The following is an 18,497-nucleotide window of genomic DNA, read 5'->3' as shown; positions in this document are numbered from 1 at the left end:
ACTGTCAATAACTATAATGATAATGGCAAGATTGAGCAGAAGCAATATAATTTACAATCAGTGCATGCTCTAAGCATAATGACATTCATGTCCTCACCTTTTCTTATATGTCATGTGACACTGGGTGACACTGCACACCAGCAACAGCGAAGAATAAAATAAACACTGTCTTTGTAAACAGTATCGCAACAACAGATGAAACACTTAGGGACATTAAATTATTTAACATTATATTTTGGCACTGAATTTTCATTAGATATATAATGAAAATATATAACCTCCCGCCACCTTGTATAAGTGTATATATGAGGCTTATATATATAATTTAGTATATATATCAACCTCAATCAATATTAGGTCAGATATTTACATTCAATTTGTGTGTGTGTGTGCGTGTGTGTTTGTTAGACAGAGAGAGAAAGACAAAGTGAGGAAGAGAGAAAATGACTGTGTTGATCACAAACTTTTTTCCCACAATAGAAATAAAGTGTTCTTCCCTTTTATGGTTTCACTTTGTAAAAAGTAAAAGGCGCCACTGTAGAAATGAAAGAAAAACATTCAGCGTGTGCTGTACGCTCATGACTGTAACTTTGATAGTTACAAATAAAGTATTGCCAAGTTCTCTGATGTTTTGGCCTCATAATAATTCAACTTGATAAATAAATCCATTTCCCTGCACCCTCTCCCCTCTCATGCCTCCCACACTGTTATTCTTTTTCCTTTATAATCAATTTTTTACCCTTCGTAAGGCACCAGTCCGAATGATACAGAAGTTACAGCTGGACCGTGAAGTAGGACACATGTTTGGCACACCACCATATCAGTGCAACAAATCAATAAATAGCACTTCTAGAACTGATAAACCAGAGATACAGTGATGGTAAAACAGAAATATAATTTAAAATTAACGATAAAAGGGGAATGAGGCCTTATAATACTTATAAAATTTGTTTTTCCAAAAGAATTGAATCTTTCCGCAGTTTTAATTTCTCTCCATGATGTTTTCTCCTTTAAATGGACACTTCATACTCCCGTGTATCCTGTGGTCAAAGCAGGAAATCAATTAGTAAAAAAAAACAGTTAAGACAGCCCGAAGTCAAACAAATACAAACATAGGAAAGTTTAGAGTATTAGCCTCATGCTTACCCCCGCCTCATAAAGAGGGTTGTTGAAATCGGACTCGACTGTAATGGGACTGTAGGAGTGTGTGTGAGAAAGAGACTTCCAGAAGAGCGGCTTCCATTCTAGTCTGCATATGCTGTGAGCGAGGAAATAAAAAGACATGTAACCACACGAACGTGAGCCGAGGTGAAGAAGACTAAAAGCGGTGACTAAATCACACTTTGGTCACCCAGAACACTTACTTTGTATAGTACATGTAAATTCCTCCAATCAGGAGGATGACCAGGATGATTGGCAGAATTATTGCCAAAGCAATGTTCTCGCTCAGGATCTGATGGGACGGCTCAAACGACTGAGACACTGTGGAACAGTCGAAAAGGCGTCACAAAAAGAAGCTTATTCATCAACTGTGATTTCTTCTGCTCACAACGTGCTGTTGATTTGGTTATTAATCGAAAATGTTTCAGAAGCTGCTTAAATGTAAACACAGGCAGCCACATCTCCACAACTTTTTCTGCATTGATTGCACTACATATTTTGTGAGATACACTGAAATGTTGGTTATAAAAACTGTTAGAAAAGTGTACAAAAATATAAAAAACACGTTAACGTTTGTTGCAGCTTCTATCACAGTGTCATTTGTAATGTCACCACTAGATGGTGCCAAAGTACAAAATTCAAATCCTATAGCAGCAGCGTGGAATGTAAGACAACTTTATACTGACAAAATCCACTATAGAAGGCTATGTACATTATATACAAAAGAGTATTAAAAAATACCAAAACATACATATCTCATACAGATCTCAAACAGGAGAAGGGAAAAGAAATCACCTTCTAATTTGTGATCATCCAAAAGCTCCTCATACGCCACTGTGAGAGATGAAGAGGAGAGAGAAAGACATGACTGATTAGAAGTTACACTGGGACGTCCTGAATGCACCTTCAAGATCTCATCACCACGTTTTTATGTTCTATATTCTACAAGTGAGACGACGACAGGTAAGACTATAAGACCTTAATGATCAAACAATGCTAAAATCAAATCCTTGTTCAAGGCAGCTGATCTTAAAAATGGTCAGAAAGGCCAGAGCAGAAGAGTGCTGAGACAGTGAAAAGCTCAACCTTTGCAGAAGGGCGGCGGGTTGTTCCACTGAGACGGATGGCCGGGAACACAGCTGATAATGACCTCACCGATGAGCTCGTAGCCCTCATAACAGAAGAAACGCAGAGTTTCTCCCGCCTGGTAGCTGTGCTTGTACAGGGTTTGGTAGCCATTGTCGGGGACGCCAGGGTTTGGGCACGGGTCATATTTTACTGTTCAGCGCACACAAAAACACAAACAGGGCAGGCATGAATTTGCAGCCTCATAAACAGGCAGACGAAAGCAGCGGAGTGCAGGGGAGGGACTTACAGACACACTTCGGGCTGCGGTCACTCCATTTGGGGGTGCGGGTGTCTCGTCCGTGGCAGGAGATTTGGCTGGGACCTTCCAGCTGATAACCCTGGTTGCAAGAGAAACGGACGACCGTGTCGACTGCGAAGCCAGCTTCAGGGCGCACCGAGCGCGCTCCGTTGACCACCTCTCCCGGATCAGGACACTGCTGGACTGTGAGGGACAGAGCGAGACGCTTGTGAGCCAACAAAGCTAGCTCAGCTTAGCATGAAAACTGTAAAGCGTGAAAACAACATTTTGCTTTTTTACGTGGAGTTGTGTGCCTGACTATTTCTTGGCTGGGACCAGTAACTTCATGGAGTCTCCGCTGGCTGGTCCCTGTCTAGAATTAGCTTGGCGCACACGCCTAAAACCACAACCTGTTGTTTTTAACACTTTGGTTTTTGTGTGGATTGAAACAAAAAACTATAATGTAGTTCATAAGTGAGCATTAGAGTTGCTGGTAGAAACATTTTGTTGTGTTTGGACAGAGCCAGGCAAGTCACTCTTTCTGCTAAACTAAGCTAAGCTAAGCTAAGCTAACTGGCTGGCTCCAGCTACATATTTATTGTACTGATTGTATGCATGTTTATTTTCCCAAAGTGTCAAACTATTCCTTTGAAAAAGCTTTAAACAAAGAAGAGAGGAGGAACAGCATCATGGAGGATAATTGCATTGACGAAAGCTAAAAACGTGAATGAGACTTGGACGTGTGCTGTCTGAGAATAACACTTCTCCATCTAATCTAACCTTTGCATCTCACGGTTCTTAGCTTCCACGCTTCAAACACTTCACTGTGTGGAGTCTCTGAAGTCTGTCTTCCCTCACCTTTGACACATGTAGGCGGACTGCTGCTCCAGGAGAGGTCCCACTGGCAGGTGATGATGTCCGAGCCACTGATGTCATATCCTGGTTGGCACTGATAGGTCAGCACGCTGCCCCTCACAGGGGAGGAGTGGGACGAGCTGATCCAGCCAAAATCAATTTGGGGGAGGGTAGGGCAGGTGTCGTTTGGCTCAACCTCTGCATGACAGGGAAAGACAGCAATGAAAGACAATAAAATTGTTCGTTTGTGAGCTCTTCCTCAGTAGACCTCACTGGTCCTGTTAGAGACAGATGTCCATGTAAGCCTGCTGTGTACTTTAAGTGTAAAACCAGTTTCTTACCACGATAATGAATGAGGAACCCCTGACTCAGGATGAAGCTGGAATCATCTGGATCGCTCTGAAACTGAATGGTGACCTCCGACCCCCCAGACACGACCTGGAAACGCTCTCTGGACCCCAGGTATTGTCCGATCACATGGGACATGAGGTCACGTCCGTCAAAAACGGTCAGCACATCGGTGTTGCGGATGTTTAAACTTTAATGAGGGAGGAAGAGAGTGAAAGCAAGAGAGGAGGTTTCACTTCAGAGAGATTTGGTTTCTTAAGACGTGCAGTCCACCCACCCGACGCATTTTATTAGTCAGTACACGGCACAGAGAGGAAGGGCAGGAGAGGCAGAAGATTACATAAAGCTGCAACAAGATATTATCTTCCTTTCTCTGTCATTTGCTAGTTTAGTTTTCATGAGGTATGTATTGTAAGTATGTAATTTATGTACTTTATTTATGTAAATATATACAAAGGATGTCCAGTAATCTATGTTCGATGTGAAAATACTCATTTATCACAATGTAAACTTGCTATGAGACAAGTTGAAATTGTGCATAGGTGGTGCACGCATGACTTGAGTTTGACATAGGGTGCTGCTAAGTGTTTGCACATTTACTGCACAGCTTTTCCGCATTTCTGTGTCATCAAACGCTTTTCCATCCTCCCCAACCACAGCTTTTCATCAGATACGCTGCGTGGCAAACCTGTGGCACGCACCATGTTACAGATGAGGTTATCTGACACGTTAAACAACAACCCTCTGATCAGTCTGTGCCTAGAGCATCGTGGTTTTACAAACAACAAATACCTTGCTGAATCCATCAAATATTAAAAACAATGCTAGGCAGTGTTTGGGGTGCAACATTTGTAAGATATTTTCCCAACTGTGGCTGGAAGAGCAAATAATACAAAATGTTGTATAATGTATTATTGAAACATCCGCTCCCGCGAGTCTGTCAGATTGCCAACCTAGATTAAGATTTCCAGTGTTTTGATCCAGTGTGTGAAACACAAAGGCTGGATCACTGGCTCTGTTGGTGTCCAGGCCATTATTAAAGTACATGAACGTAGTAATCACCCTCACCCTCACTCCTTTGAATTCTGCCAAACAGAAAGTCAGAGCCAACGTCAACTAAAATGAGCAATACTCACATCTGGACGTCCAGTTCGATGCGTTTTTCCTCGTTACCATGGATCTGCCATACACAGTCCAGCCCCTTGGAGTAGCTCTGGGGCCAATCAGGAGACAGGATGGTGCCCGAGGGCTCGGTCAGCTCCCCTCCACACAGAGCTTACAGAGCAGAGGAGAGGAGAGAAACTGAGGTGAGGACATGGACTGAGAGAATGACGGAAGAGGTGACGAAATAACATCAGAAACTTGAAAAGGGAAAGCAACGGTAGAAACATGAAATATCAATGGAGGGAGAGGGAATGAATACAGACAATGAAAAGATCAAGGAGAGGTGATGGAGATCCCAGAGAGCTCTTAAAGAAGAGAGATGTGCTGAATAGTATATGTCATCATCATCAGCGCCTCACTTAAAGTTTCCATTAGTTACACATCCATGCTGTTTCCACAGCATCATTACAAACGGTAGTTACCTTATTTGTAGGCTGCTTGTTGTCTAGCTGTTAGGCAGATCAGCGACAGAATATGAATGATTACTTTGACACTAACACCTCATTACTTCACATTAAAATTATAATATGGGACCTTTCTGCACTAAAATGTGACTTTTTTGAGTTATAAACTTATTTTATTCCAAACGTCTCCGACCATGAAATTTTATTCAAGGTGCGGTTCATTGGCTGACCTGCCAATGGCATCATATCATCTTTCCCCCTCTAGATGCCATAACTTCCGGGGAAACACCAGATGATGCGTCCGAGAGCGAGGAAGGAAGCTGGCGCACACGACTAAACGTTAACGTGAATAAAACTTTAATACGTGACCTCGTCTGTGGACATTTCTGCCTGAGTCATGTCAGATAGATTTTCAACAGCAATGGTAATTGTTTAACAGCTCCCATGATCACACACTACGTTATGACATCATCAAAGTAGGTCTTTTGTTAATGTTTTGATTGAGAGGCCCCTAGTGGCAGAAATTTACCACAGCAACTCGTGTGCCGGGAGGGAGGCGACAGCTCTTGGGTGCGAACTGCAGTGACGGGAGCTAAACGTAGCACTTCTATTCAATTTTGCTGTGAAAACATTCATTTAGATTTTGTTTGGAGAATGCGGCTGTCGGCAGCAGACTCTCACATGAGGCCACAGACACACACAAGTGGCCTTCCATGGGAACATTTTTCAACATTTGTCAAATATAGATAATTGAGAGCATAGCAGGGAAATATGAGCCAAATCACAGCAGCAGGACTGAATATTGCTAACAGAGAGATCTATACAATCTTACCAATTGCAGACACAATGTTTCCAAATCACCTGCTAACCTTCAGCCACACATAGATGCTCAAGACAACTGCGAAACCTCGGCGTGCAGAGCACTCAAGTTACTGATATCCCACCTTTCCTACACATCGTAGCGTGTGAGCTACTTGTACTTCCCTGCAAGCAGAAATCCCAACATATGGCTTTCAGACTGTCTTTATTGCTTGGTTGAAAATGTAGCACCTGTGTTTTCAGCCAGTGCCTGACCCGGAGCGATGTCTCTGCCAGTTTTATATCTGCCTCAGTCTCTTTTCACAGCATGCCAACAGATCAGCAGATGACACAGTCAGCGTGGCTGCAGCCTTCATGCTACAACATCTTCACACTTCAGGCTCCCATCTCTGCACAATTCAGCTTGATTATGAATGAGTGGCTTTAAGAAGCCCTGCGTGTTTTGGGAATACGGATTTGTGGGAGATTTAAGTATAATTTAAGACCAGACACAACAGAAGGAAGGACATAGAATAAGGAAATTTTAATCAGAAAAATAAAAAACTAAGGGTCGAGTCCCTTATTTGAAATACAGCACGAACTCAACGCTGCAGCTCACCTCTGCACACAGGCTCGCTGTCGTTCCAGTGGGGATTGCTGGGGTCAACGCACTCGATCGTCCCTGAACCTTGTTCCATGACGAATCCTGGAGAGCAGGTGAAGGTGACAGTCGTGCCCAGCTGATATGTAATGTCGCTGCTGCTGAAATTTCCATGGGGCATGTAGGGCTCCCAGCAGTGTTCATCATCGAAAGCTGACAAAAAGACAGATAAAAAGAAATTAGACCCAGCATGTGTTTACTGATAAGAAACAAGTATTTCGCTGTCCCTTTAAATTTAGTTTTTGTGTTCTAGTAGCTGTTCTGCTTCTTGACGACATTAAACAGCCACTTAATTGAGGAGGGAGTGCAGGTTTTCACTTGGGATGACCCAGAATCTCAAACCGCCTTGGTTTGAAAAAAGCCCAGGTGTAAGACGCTAAAAGCTTCAGCAGCGAGCATCTCCAAAGCTTAAAATAAATCCCACTGAAGCGTGGGCAGGCTATAAGCACTTATGTGGCTCATTATGGTCCTCTTAACAAACAAACTAATGAGAAGAAAGCCTTGGCGTTATGGACTCCATTCCCACTTTAGATATGCTATATACAACATCCAACAAAATGATCGATAACTTATCGAGACTAGAAAGGTTAGCATTGAAAGAGCTTTTTTGGATTAAAATAATAGTAATAATTGGTGCTTTTTGGTAATTCTGGGATGAATAATATCTAACTTATTTTCAGGTAGACTGCTGACCCAGGTAGTGAATATTACACAACAATGAGGTCAGAAGGATGTACAGCTCCGCCGCTGCTTTGTGTTTGGCCAAATGTAGAAAAGAAGTCCTGTATGGAAAAGGACGCAGGTCTGAAGTCTCCGCTCACCCTCGTATCGCAGAGCCAAGAGCAGAGGGATGGAGGAAGAGTCAGCAGTGAGCTCCAGGTACAGCGTGGAGCTCTCACTCAGTAACCCACGCTCTGGGACATCATCCAGATCTGAGTCAAAGAGCGGCGTAGACAGGGAGCTGTTTCCACTGCGCACGATTAGCCTGAGAGGAGCAAACGATTTGCCTTAGTTAGGATCTTGTTGCATTTTTTTCTACCTATGTAACAGCAAGAACACTTTTTCTTTTGTAATACTTAAATGGAAGTTTTCATTAAGTTAGAAGTTAATTGTAAGGGCTTGTTTTGCAGTTTTAGATATGAGATAAACAGCTTTCTTTTTGCATTATTCATTATAATTACCTATAATGTTCACCATTCACTAAATGATAATAGTGGGTAATGTTGTGTGAGAAAATAATAATAATAATAAAAACAGACTCTACCTAGCCTTTTTGGAGAGAACAACTATATTATAAACACTATTTGCCTTATGGGTAATGCATTAGCCAGAATCTTCATAGAAGCGAGCATGTAGGAATTAAAAAGTTGGAATGCATTGCATCAAGGTTAAAACAAAACAGGTCTATTGTCAATCTGGTAGTTTTAGGGATGTGAAATTTTGAATTGTAAAAAAAACACATAAAACAACATTGAGTTTCAGCTCAAGGGAAGACTGATCTGATCTGACTGAAACTTGCATTAGTTTGTAGAAAGATACCACATCATATCAACACTAGAGGACACAAACTTACTTATCATCATCTTCATCCAGCGCAATCCTCTCAAAGTGTAGGTGGAGTCTGTGTCCCTCTTTGGCTTCTAATAACCAGTGGCAGCTAAGGTTATTTCCATTACTGTGGTTGCTGACAGATGGAGGGGGTGGAGACAGTATCCGGCCCACTGTTGCATTACGAATCCACCCTCCACATGAGACCGCTAAGGAAAAATAACATCCCACGTGTGATATCCAAAAGAAAAGCAACCATTACATTTAATTGAAGTCTAAATCAGTTCACTGACCGACACACTGTGGCTCAGGAGTGCTCCAGTGTGGTTGTGTTGTGTTGACACAAGTGGCCACCTCATGGCCGCGAACCTGGAAACCTGGATCACAGTGGAAGTGTGCCTGCCCTCCAGGATGGATGTCCGTCACGGTCACTCCGCCGCCCTCCGGAGACAGAGGGAATGGGCAGGACAGCAGAAAGGCTGTTGATGTTGATGAAACCAGAAGAGAATTACATGTATTTTGGAAAATGGAAGAAAAAAAAGTTGAGGTTACAGTTCAAAAAAAGGACCCCTTCCCTGACATTTTAATGTATTCTTCCGCTGGTGACTTTCTAATGTGTGCATGCTGATAGTAAATTGCCGTCATGCTTCTCATTAACATGGTTCATGTTTCACTTCAGCTTTCCCTTCACGTTCTATGAAACAATCAGTTGTATGTTGACCTTTAAGTCTTTAGATCCATGTGCGGGCTGTCATTCCGGCTCTCCCTAGACCTCCTACATCAACACCACGATCGTCAGGCTGTCCTAAATGACTCGGCCATCTTGAAACATGCAGCTCAGAGATTCTTTAAGTGTTGGAACATGTGCAGTAGAAGTCTGTGTCTTGCCTGTGTCCGCTGGCACCACATCTACCATGCTTGCATGCTTTTAAACATGCAGGTTTTCATTCCAGCCACAGATCACTTCCTCTGTTTAACACTAACAGATCACAAATCACTGAAATGACCTTACTGTTAAAATAAATCCAAGGTACCAGTAAAAAGACCTGCTATTTCTATTTATTTCATAAAACCTGACGGGTTCATTTACCTTGATAATGGAGGCTGAACATGCCATGGTTGGTCTGTTGGAGACTGCGATAGTGTATGTACACCTGATTGGTTGTACTGCGAATGACCTGACCCTCTCTCATCAGGGTCTCGTTGGCTAAGAGCTCTGGTCCCAAACCTCCATAACCCATGATGGTCAGGGACTCTTTCTTAGAAAGGTTCACCTTCCTCACCTGGAGGGAAAAAGAGGGAATAACGACATGCAACCTGTTCCAGCAGCTGTCCTAAACAAATAAACTTGCAAGACAGCAACAAGTGACATACTAACTGATCTACAGCCTTCTAACATGTCACACTGTAAAGTGTTAAGGTCTGTCTATGCAAATACTGCACTTTCAAGATGAACAAAATGAAAAACATAAATAGAGCGCGCTGTGTTAAATGATCTTAATTTAATGATGAGAGGCATTATGTCGCCACCTCTTGAATTGTCTGTGCTTTGTTTAATTAGCTAACATTCCACTTGGGCCTCATTAGCTAAAAGTTAACAGTGTGTGGCTGATTGACCATACTGCAACATTCTTCCTATTAGGCTTCTAGTATACTCCCATATGATTACTGCTATGTTTTTTTCTTAAAATGCGGCTAATTATAAATGGTTTACCTTCTCAACAAAGGCCACAGACTCTCTAGACTTATTCATTATGTTTAAAAATGTGTTTCTAATTTAACACATATCTAAGATCACACAAAGTAAGGTTTATTCTATGCAAATTTTGCAAGCTTTGGCTATGCTTCATTTGACAAAAAATATTTTAACCCTCTTTTTTGCAATGTGTCGACATTCCTCTCAGTAATTAAAGTGCAATTACAGCACAGAAGCCAAAATATTCAGTTCAAAGGCGACTTTAAAATGGACTATTGTAGAGTGGAAAAAAGGTTCATGCTTGAAAAGATAAATGTTTGTGGATTACAGGATTTGATGCACATTACCTGAATTTCCACACCATAACCTGCGTACACAGTGATGCTGTAGGTGCATTCCAGAGGGGAAAAAGATGATGATGAAGCAGGATCTGGTGACTCGACAACATCCTCCATCGCTGACAAAGTCGCATTGCATTGTACTGTGATAAGAGAAAAAGGACAGGAGAAGAAAAGGTAAAGACGTGCTCGAGAAATACATCTAATGCTTTTTAAAATTCACGTCACACAGGAAAGCTTAACCAAACTTGTATAGAGTCGTTTCTAAAGCAACAACCTGCCTCACATTAATATAGCACAAGTGCTTTGCTCAAGGGCTTGGTGAGAGATCGCTTGATTGCTTTTTTTTCAGGTATGTATATTTTCACAGCCAGTGGAAGGATTTTTGGAATCAAGGTGCATCGTGCAATCAAGGAGCAGGGCTCACCCCTTTAAAAGTGTTTCCCTTACCATTACTGCTACTATCTCTTTTGTGGGTTGCCAAAGGTGTTTTTATTAAGGTTGTGTTGAGTTACATTTGGCTACATTTCATGGCACAAAAATGCCACTGCTAAATCTTTTGCACTCAAAAAAACATTTCTTTTTCTACATGATCTATATATAACCTGCTTTTTTTTTCTGGAACGAGGACTGGTGGGAGTGATTGCTGCTGAGAGCGTTCAGGGACGTGACGAAGAGAGAGAGGTTGAACTGTTTGTCCACTGATTGTCGAAGATGCTTCCTAAGCAAGGATGTTATGAAGAATTCCTAGTAATCAGTAACATGTTAGCTGAAGCACATAGCAAACACAATACCTGGTGCTGGCTGCACATAATTTATTCAAGGTTCCTCATTAATTGAGGCATGCGTAACTGTGCTGGAATTAAACGGTTACATGGAAGCTTGCCTCGAGGGTGCAGATGGGCCACACATATTTCTCCTGCTGCTGTCAGATGTAGCACGATGTTGTGGTGATTTACTAAACTGAAAGGAAGACCTTGATCCTGCAAGCGATTGTGTCTGGCTGATACTGACAAGAATTATAACCCAAGAGGTCAGACTCTGCTTGGCTGCCTTTATCGCATTGATCAAATTAAAACTGTACTTCTGGTGCGCATATAAATGCATTAGCTGGTTGAGGAATGGAGCAAGACGGCAATCCACAGAAGTGTTTTCTGTGATTTTAGAAAGGGCTACTTGGTGTGCATCCCTCGACGTGAGTGGCAAAAAGCACAAAACACAGAATTGTCCTGTGCTGTTCATCTCTTTCAAGTAGGTCAGTGGTGAAAGATGCAAATCACAGTCATCGTTGACACCAGAATAGCTCACCCCCTACTGTGCAAATCAGCAAAATATCTAAAGGCTCAAGGCAAACATCGCCGAGCTCCAGGAAAATCTCATCTGCAAGTACAAATCTTTGTAGTGAGCATAAGCTGAAAGCTGTAAAGTATGTGTAGTGTAGGATCAAGTTGTAGCAAATGGAAATAGCTTCCTTTACTGTTGTTTGGGTTGGTGCTTCAATGGGATAAAAAGGTGCCAGTCCCCTAAACTGGCAACTGCAGGCCATTTGTGCATTGTTGGTCAGACATGTTTTTTGTTGGGTTAACTGGCTTTAAGATGAATGACCACCACGGGCTATTATAGTGTGAGTATCTCATTTCCTCTCTCTATTCTCTGTATAGAGAAATAGCAAAACTGCCTGAATACTGGAGCCATTTTTTGATACAAAATGCTTTCAGTGAGTTGGCTGGACCACACCCACCTTAGACTGGTCCTGCCTGCTGTCTCCATATTGGTACTGTTGCGTAATGGGGGACAGTCCCTGATACTGGATGTTGTTGACAAGAGCAAAATGATCAATCAGGGGTAATTCTACTACTTCTTCTACTACATGGAAAGATTGTGGTGTAGCTCAGCTCATTTGAAAAACATTGAAACTATGTATTACAGTAAAATAAATGAAATTGTGTATTATGGTCCACATTATTATCCAAATTCACATTTTATTTGTGTAGTGGTTGTCTTCAGTACATATATTGTCACAGTGACCATTAAACTGTCAAACTAAATTGAGTATAATCACATTTTTCACCTCAGGCAAGGGTCAAGAACCATCACATGTCTGCCTTTTCTTTGGGCTTGTGGGGCAAGGAAATAAAATCTGAGCCTGCTAATAACAACCTGGCTTATCATGACTATGTGGCAGTATGCAGATGTAGGTAACACACCAATTAAATTGGGAAAAAAATTAAAGTAATTCCTACCAGTGAGTACTGGCTGAATTCGAGCACTGCCTTGGGTGAAGCAGTGATGTGGTGGATTACCCTGCATTAAATTATTTTATTGACCGCATGACTGGCTGAAACTGCTGCTATGCTTCGGTAGAATCAAATTATTGACCACCACTTGTCACACAAATGGCATCTGGAGAGGAAAGGGCTTCACAGTCCATTTGGCTAACAATGAACAGCAACAAAAAAGTGTCAGCTGGAAGCATCAATAAGGGGAAAGCAACCCAATACTTTTCAATTATATGGCAGATTTAAAAAAAAGTGCCATAAAGTAACACTGCTGACAGTGCTAACTGGGCATGCAGACATATAGGAGGAAAATCTGACCACAGCACCTCTGTGCAGCTGTTGAAGACGGCCATGTATGTGAAGTTGTGTCCACAACACGTATTGAGTGCTCCAGAGCTGAAATTCTTTCTAGAAAAGTTGAAGGAATAGTTCAACATTTCTGAAATACACAATTAACTTTCTTGCTGAGAGATAGTTGAGAAGATTGACACTAACCTCTTTTCTGTACAGTACATAGAGCTGCTGTTAGCATTAGCTTAGCATAGAGTAGAGACTGGAAATAGTAGGGAAAAGCTGGCCTGGCTCTTTCCAAAGGTAAAAAAATCCACCTATTAAAGATCACTAAATAACAGAGTATGTCTTGTTTATCTAAAACGTAAGTGTAGGACAGGTTTTATTGGGGTTTATATGCTGGACTATTTCTTCACGTGGGCCAGGAACTGCGTGGAGTCTACAGTGGTTTCACATCACAGCTATGACATTATCCAGCAAATAGTCTTTAAAATGGTAATTTGTTGTACCGTAATTTGTTTTGGTGACTGTTTTTTGTACAGAACAAACAAACAAGGTACATCAAGGTTAGTTAGTGAGGTTTAGAGGTGCTGGTAGGTGGTTTTTGTTACCTTTGGATGGAGCCAGGATAGCTGTTTCCTCCTGTTTCAAGTCTTTGTGCTAAGCTAAGCTACACAGCTGCTGGTGGTGGCTTCATATTTACTGTACGGACAAGAGATTAGTATCAATCTTCTCATCACACTCTTGGCAAGTGAGCGAATAAATTTATTTCCGTAAAATGAAAACATTTTTGAGACATTTCCTCACTACAGAGTGTTTTGCAGGGGGTTGGAATGATAATTCCCAGTGAAAACATAATTAAAAACAATGGCACACACACACACACACACCACTGATCATTTATCTCCTGACATTTCTCTCTCCAAATCAGCTGACCCACCTCCAACCTACCCAGTCACATTTCCTCAACTCTCGTTTGTAGCCGTTGCTGTAATGGTGACCAGAATGAGTAACAGCTCTCATCTACCTGCAGTGAGAGCTGCACAGGCACCTCCGCCAAAGGAAACGCTGTAATGCTGTCTCACTTAAGTCCCTTTCTGACATTCATTCACACAGGAGGCTATTCTGTTCTCCATCACTCCTGATTAGTATTCTGGTCAGGATGGCATTGTTGACTGATTTGTCAGATTGATTCTTCTCTTCTTACGATACCGAGACAATAACAGCGGTGATAATCGCATTTACAGTTGCTCTTTATTCGGTTAATAAGTTGTTTTCATGGCCACCGATCAAGTTTAATTTGTTTGTTGTAATAGTAACCAAAAGACGAAAAAGGATATTTAGACTTTATCATTTATTAAGAATCTTGAATATGCCTCATGACAGCAGACACATCGCATGTACAAAATTCTTCCAGGTAATAGTCCAAGCCCCTCTTGTGTGTTTCATATCTCACTGATTTCAAAGGATCTAAACCAGGCATGTCAAACTGATTCCATAAAGAGCCATGTAGCTGCAGGTTTTCGTTCCAAGCAAGGAGGAACACACCAGGTTGGATTTAATTAATCAGCTGATCTCAGTCTTTGACTGATAACTAAGTGATCCCTTGATGTTGATTGGTTGGCCTGGTGTGCTCCTCCTTGGTTGGAACGAAGACCTGCAGCCACACGGTGCATTGGTTTGACATGCCTGATCTAAACAATTTATTTTTAATTCATCTGCTTCTCTTTATCTCTCTCTTGTCCTGTGTGACTGATTACGGAAGGTAGTAAATAAGAATCATTGGTAAATTTCACAGAGAAAGCTGTGGGAGCAAAAAGTTAAAGTCTTCATGGTTCAGCTGGCCACTTAGTAACTGACCATACAGATCCTGGATTGTCCTGACACCTTCACTGCCCTGTGCTGCAATGTCTGGTACATCATATGTGTTTCTCTATGCGAACCATCTTCCAAGTCACAGATGCACACATCAATGTAAGAGATATCACTGATACATCTGGGAGAAGACCTCTCACAGCAGCTCAGGCTGGTAAACCAATCTTCAGTGTCTACACTCATTGCATTGTGCCTCCAAAAGTGTAAAGCACAGATCCTGAAATACAGAAATACAAGAAGCACATTATTCTTGCAGGAATAAGAAGAAGCACAAACAAAAATGTGTGCGCATTAGACTGTTCTCTGCTCATTACAAACATCTATATGAGCTGAAAATCTAAAATCAAGGGATTTGAACTGGACACTGAATATGTTACAGAATGTCACCTCACATGATTAGCAGGTACAGTAAATAGTAAATAGCTGCATTTACATAGCATGTAGCTATGCTGACTCCATAGCTAGCTTAAAAAAACTGCGTTAAGTCTTAAGATTTAAGTGTTGCAGTTTTCTAAAAAACATAAAGAACATGTGCATCTTTTTCTTTCCAAGTAACTCACATTGTACAGTGACCTGTTAATGTTTGATCATGAATATTTTATGACAACATGTTTCACATTACCTCGTCTGTCAAGATGTCCTTGTTACTCTGTCCTCAAAGTAAGGCAGAGAAGACAAATGATGGAAGTCGCGATGGGAACCAAAGTCAGTCAGCAGGAATTTGTCGTCACCTAAACCCGAGCACCTCTAATTCCACAGGTGAAAATCTGCACTTTTTTCAAGCTTTTTTTCACATCACTTTATCAGAAATGTGCAGTAAATAAAGAAGTGACACTCAGGGGAAGCCAGGTGGTGGCATGCAAGTACCTGGCATATGCATTGTGGTTATGGTGGTTGTGGTGATCAGAGTGGTGGTCGTCTCCTCCTCTGCGGGCAGCGAGGACATGGTATTCCTCGATCCTGTCTGGCTGGCAGCAGAGGATGAACTCAAAGCTGTGGTGAGCAGTCCTGGTGATATGACGGTCGCAGTCGACTCAGTCTGCCCGAGCCCAGGCACGGCCTGCGTCGGGTTGGTGGTGGTGCCTGCAGAATCCAAAGTTTTGACTCAATGTGTGTCACTTCCAATAAGCAATCACCCACATTGTACTGTAGCTGCATTACTGAAGCCATACAGGCCTGTGTTGGTGTACCTGTGCCTGCAGGAGCCTCTCCTAAGTATTCCTTGCTCTGCAGGGCGGCATGGATCAGGTCACCCAGAGGGTAAGAGTCTGGGCTTGATGTTGGTGGTGTATCAGGCTCAGGAGTCATGAAGCTCATGCCTGAAATAGCCAGGACTAATTATTGTTTTTGTTGTTTGACAACAAACCTAGTTAATGGGACAGGGCGAGCAAACTGCACAGAAAGTAAGTTTTGTAAATGTGAGATCATCAAAACACTCTGCATTAGTCCATGATTGTGGCTGGACAACAAACGGTCATGCATTAGAGAACACGCACACACACACACAGTTACCTGAAACTAGGTGGATCATGGTGACAGACAGCAGGACAGCAAGGCGTGTGAACCCCATGGCTTTGGATGAAACTGAATGACCTGAGAAGGTTGAAGTGAGCTGATTAATTAACATACAACTACATGATAATATAAATAGAACAATTCATGTATCTTGTACTTTAATGTCATTGCTCATTAGTAGCTTGTAACTATTGCAGGTTGCACAGAAATAACCCGTGTTGGCTGAAGTGGTCATGACTTGTAAAGTATTAGTCATATAATTCAAAAATATATCGTAATTCAGACACTGAGCAGATGTTTACATCACACAGGCCATAATGACTCGGATTAGAGGATCTTTGCGATTTGATACTGTAAAAGCCCAGCTCCGTCAATCTGGAAAATCCTGTCAATTTTTACTACACAGAGGCGTAAATGATAATTTAATACAAGTTGTGTTGACAGGTCTATAGAAGGGGACGGGTACACATCGCGCACGGTATAAGGTTAAATATTCAAGCTTTCCCCCTGCATCTGCTCACCCAAATCTGCAACAACATGCCCGAAAATGCGCTATTCAAAAATTCACCAGATGAGCCTGCCCCGACGACAGGTGGACTCTAATCCTCATTCCATCATAAACCTGTTAATGGCAACGTGTCACAAAGCGATTATTGTTTATTCGAGGCGTTTCCTCGGTGAAATTACCAGCCTGGTGTGTGACAAAATGATGGGGCTATCCGAGGCAGCATCACTCGCACCTCCCCCGGCCCTCTTTGTGCGGAGGACGATTTTGGCATCAGTCATCACTACAGTGAGACCGACAACCGTCTCAGCAATGCTGAAAGGTGCCCGCCGCTTACCTGTATCCTCCAGGCTGCGTCCTGTGTGCTGTGTCTCGGACTGTATCCTGTTGCTTTAGGCCCCGAGAACACGGCGGGGTTTGTGCTGGTGAGGTGCCCCTAGCTGGTTACCGTGTGGTTGACGCATTCGGCTATGATGTGAGGGCATTTGTGTTGAAGCTTCAGGTGCGCCCTAGCGGCCGCATGCGGGAACTGCAGCGGCGCGCGAGAGACGTCCACATTTTGTCTGTGGGCGCTGAAGGAGCTGTCCACCAGCACGGTGCTGGAGTGCGTCCGAAGCAACGCTGCACGGTGTACGAAGGTAACCAGACAGACATGTGAGATGCGGCACGCAGTGTGTGTTTGTTCATTTAAAGGCCTGCATGTGCCGCACGATATGCATGGCGAACATTTCTGTGCCGTGGTTTCCTGTGATGGGTGGATGTTTGCGCTAACATGGAATGCGGGCATTAAAGACGAGCCAGCTGAGCTGTGGTCGCTGGTGCAGAGCAACATCTACATGAATGCCGAAGCGACTGCAAGAAAAACCACCCAAGTCCACAATTTTTGGAACACCTCTGTGATGCGTAACCGTGCTGTGCTTGCAGTGGGCAGTATCATCACTTAGCATGTAATTGATGCAACTACGAGACGAATCCGATGGAATAAGCCTATTAGGAAAGAGCCCTCCCACCTGAAACACACCCGCACCCGCGCACATGTACGCGCGCGCACAGACGTGCACGCACGCCATGTTTTCTGCTTGTAGGTAATAAAAAAAGGATAATTCTGTCTGTCCTACTCTTTCAATAACTCCTAAACAGGCACTCGATTCAAAATAGATAGCAGCCAAGGTAACAGTAGATGGGAAGACTTATTACTAAATAATATTGCCTACTGTAAAGTCCTGTGAAGACCTTTATTTACTAGAAAGTCACATTGAGCTTAAAACCTCTTTCAAAAGGGAGACCTTGCCAAGAGTGGGTCAAACAGCAGCATCAAACGCATAAGCAGAACATCAAATCACAATAACAACAATCAGTACAACAAAGATACATAATGCATAATACAGTGCAATGAACAAGCTCCATCCACAGCTAGGAGCTCTATTCAGAGAGCAAGATCAGAACTTACATAACACCATGAAGTCAATCTCAGAGGCAACTACACCAAAGGGTCAGTGGCTCTGTGATGGACCAGTAACCTGTCCTAAATGTTTCACTAATTTCTTCCAAGTGCATGTTGGGATAGGCATCAACACTGTGTGACCCCTCAAGGGGATTAAAGTTAAGAAAATAAATGAATGAGAGGGCTGTTTGAAACCAGGACAGGCCATCATTCCCTTTAGGCTGTTTGTCGGCAAACAAAGGCTCTCCT

At 42.5% G+C, this 18,497-nt stretch overlaps 1 protein-coding gene across 1 annotated transcript; it reads right to left on the bottom strand.

Annotated features, from left to right (window-relative positions):
• Positions 1 to 1,010: 1,010 nt before the first annotated feature.
• sez6l2 (seizure related 6 homolog (mouse)-like 2) lies at positions 1,011 to 17,205 on the bottom strand. Its single transcript, XM_041957076.1, has 19 exons — positions 17,142 to 17,205; positions 16,297 to 16,377; positions 15,975 to 16,103; positions 15,652 to 15,867; positions 10,349 to 10,482; positions 9,396 to 9,588; positions 8,599 to 8,784; positions 8,331 to 8,514; positions 7,579 to 7,742; positions 6,716 to 6,910; positions 4,867 to 5,005; positions 3,724 to 3,920; positions 3,386 to 3,580; positions 2,537 to 2,731; positions 2,248 to 2,439; positions 1,957 to 1,995; positions 1,365 to 1,482; positions 1,147 to 1,258; positions 1,011 to 1,040 (listed from the first exon to the last, which is right to left on the bottom strand). Exons 2-19 carry the CDS (start codon positions 16,352 to 16,354, stop codon positions 1,011 to 1,013), a joined length of 2,676 nt encoding a protein of 891 aa, XP_041813010.1. The 5' UTR covers positions 16,355 to 16,377; positions 17,142 to 17,205.
• Between the last annotated feature and the right edge of the window lie 1,292 nt (positions 17,206 to 18,497).

This window comes from Chelmon rostratus, chromosome 17 (assembly GCF_017976325.1).
Source record: "Chelmon rostratus isolate fCheRos1 chromosome 17, fCheRos1.pri, whole genome shotgun sequence".
In the NCBI taxonomy this organism is placed as follows: Eukaryota; Metazoa; Chordata; class Actinopteri; order Chaetodontiformes; family Chaetodontidae; genus Chelmon; species Chelmon rostratus.
Note: the sequence above shows the minus strand (reverse complement) of the source record. Positions and strands in the feature narration are given on the sequence as shown.

Excerpts from the sequence above, each read along its gene's own strand:
- sez6l2 (XM_041957076.1), bottom strand. The coding sequence starts at position 16,354 with ATGGGGTTCACACGCCTTGCTGTCCTGCTGTCTGTCACCATGATCCAC. Across the intron at positions 15,868-15,974 it reads AGAGGCTCCTGCAGGCACAG|GCACCACCACCAACCCGACG; the intron begins GTACACCAACAC and ends TGGATTCTGCAG. Across the intron at positions 9,589-10,348 it reads GTTATGGTGTGGAAATTCAG|GTGAGGAAGGTGAACCTTTC; the intron begins GTAATGTGCATC and ends TTTTCCCTCCAG.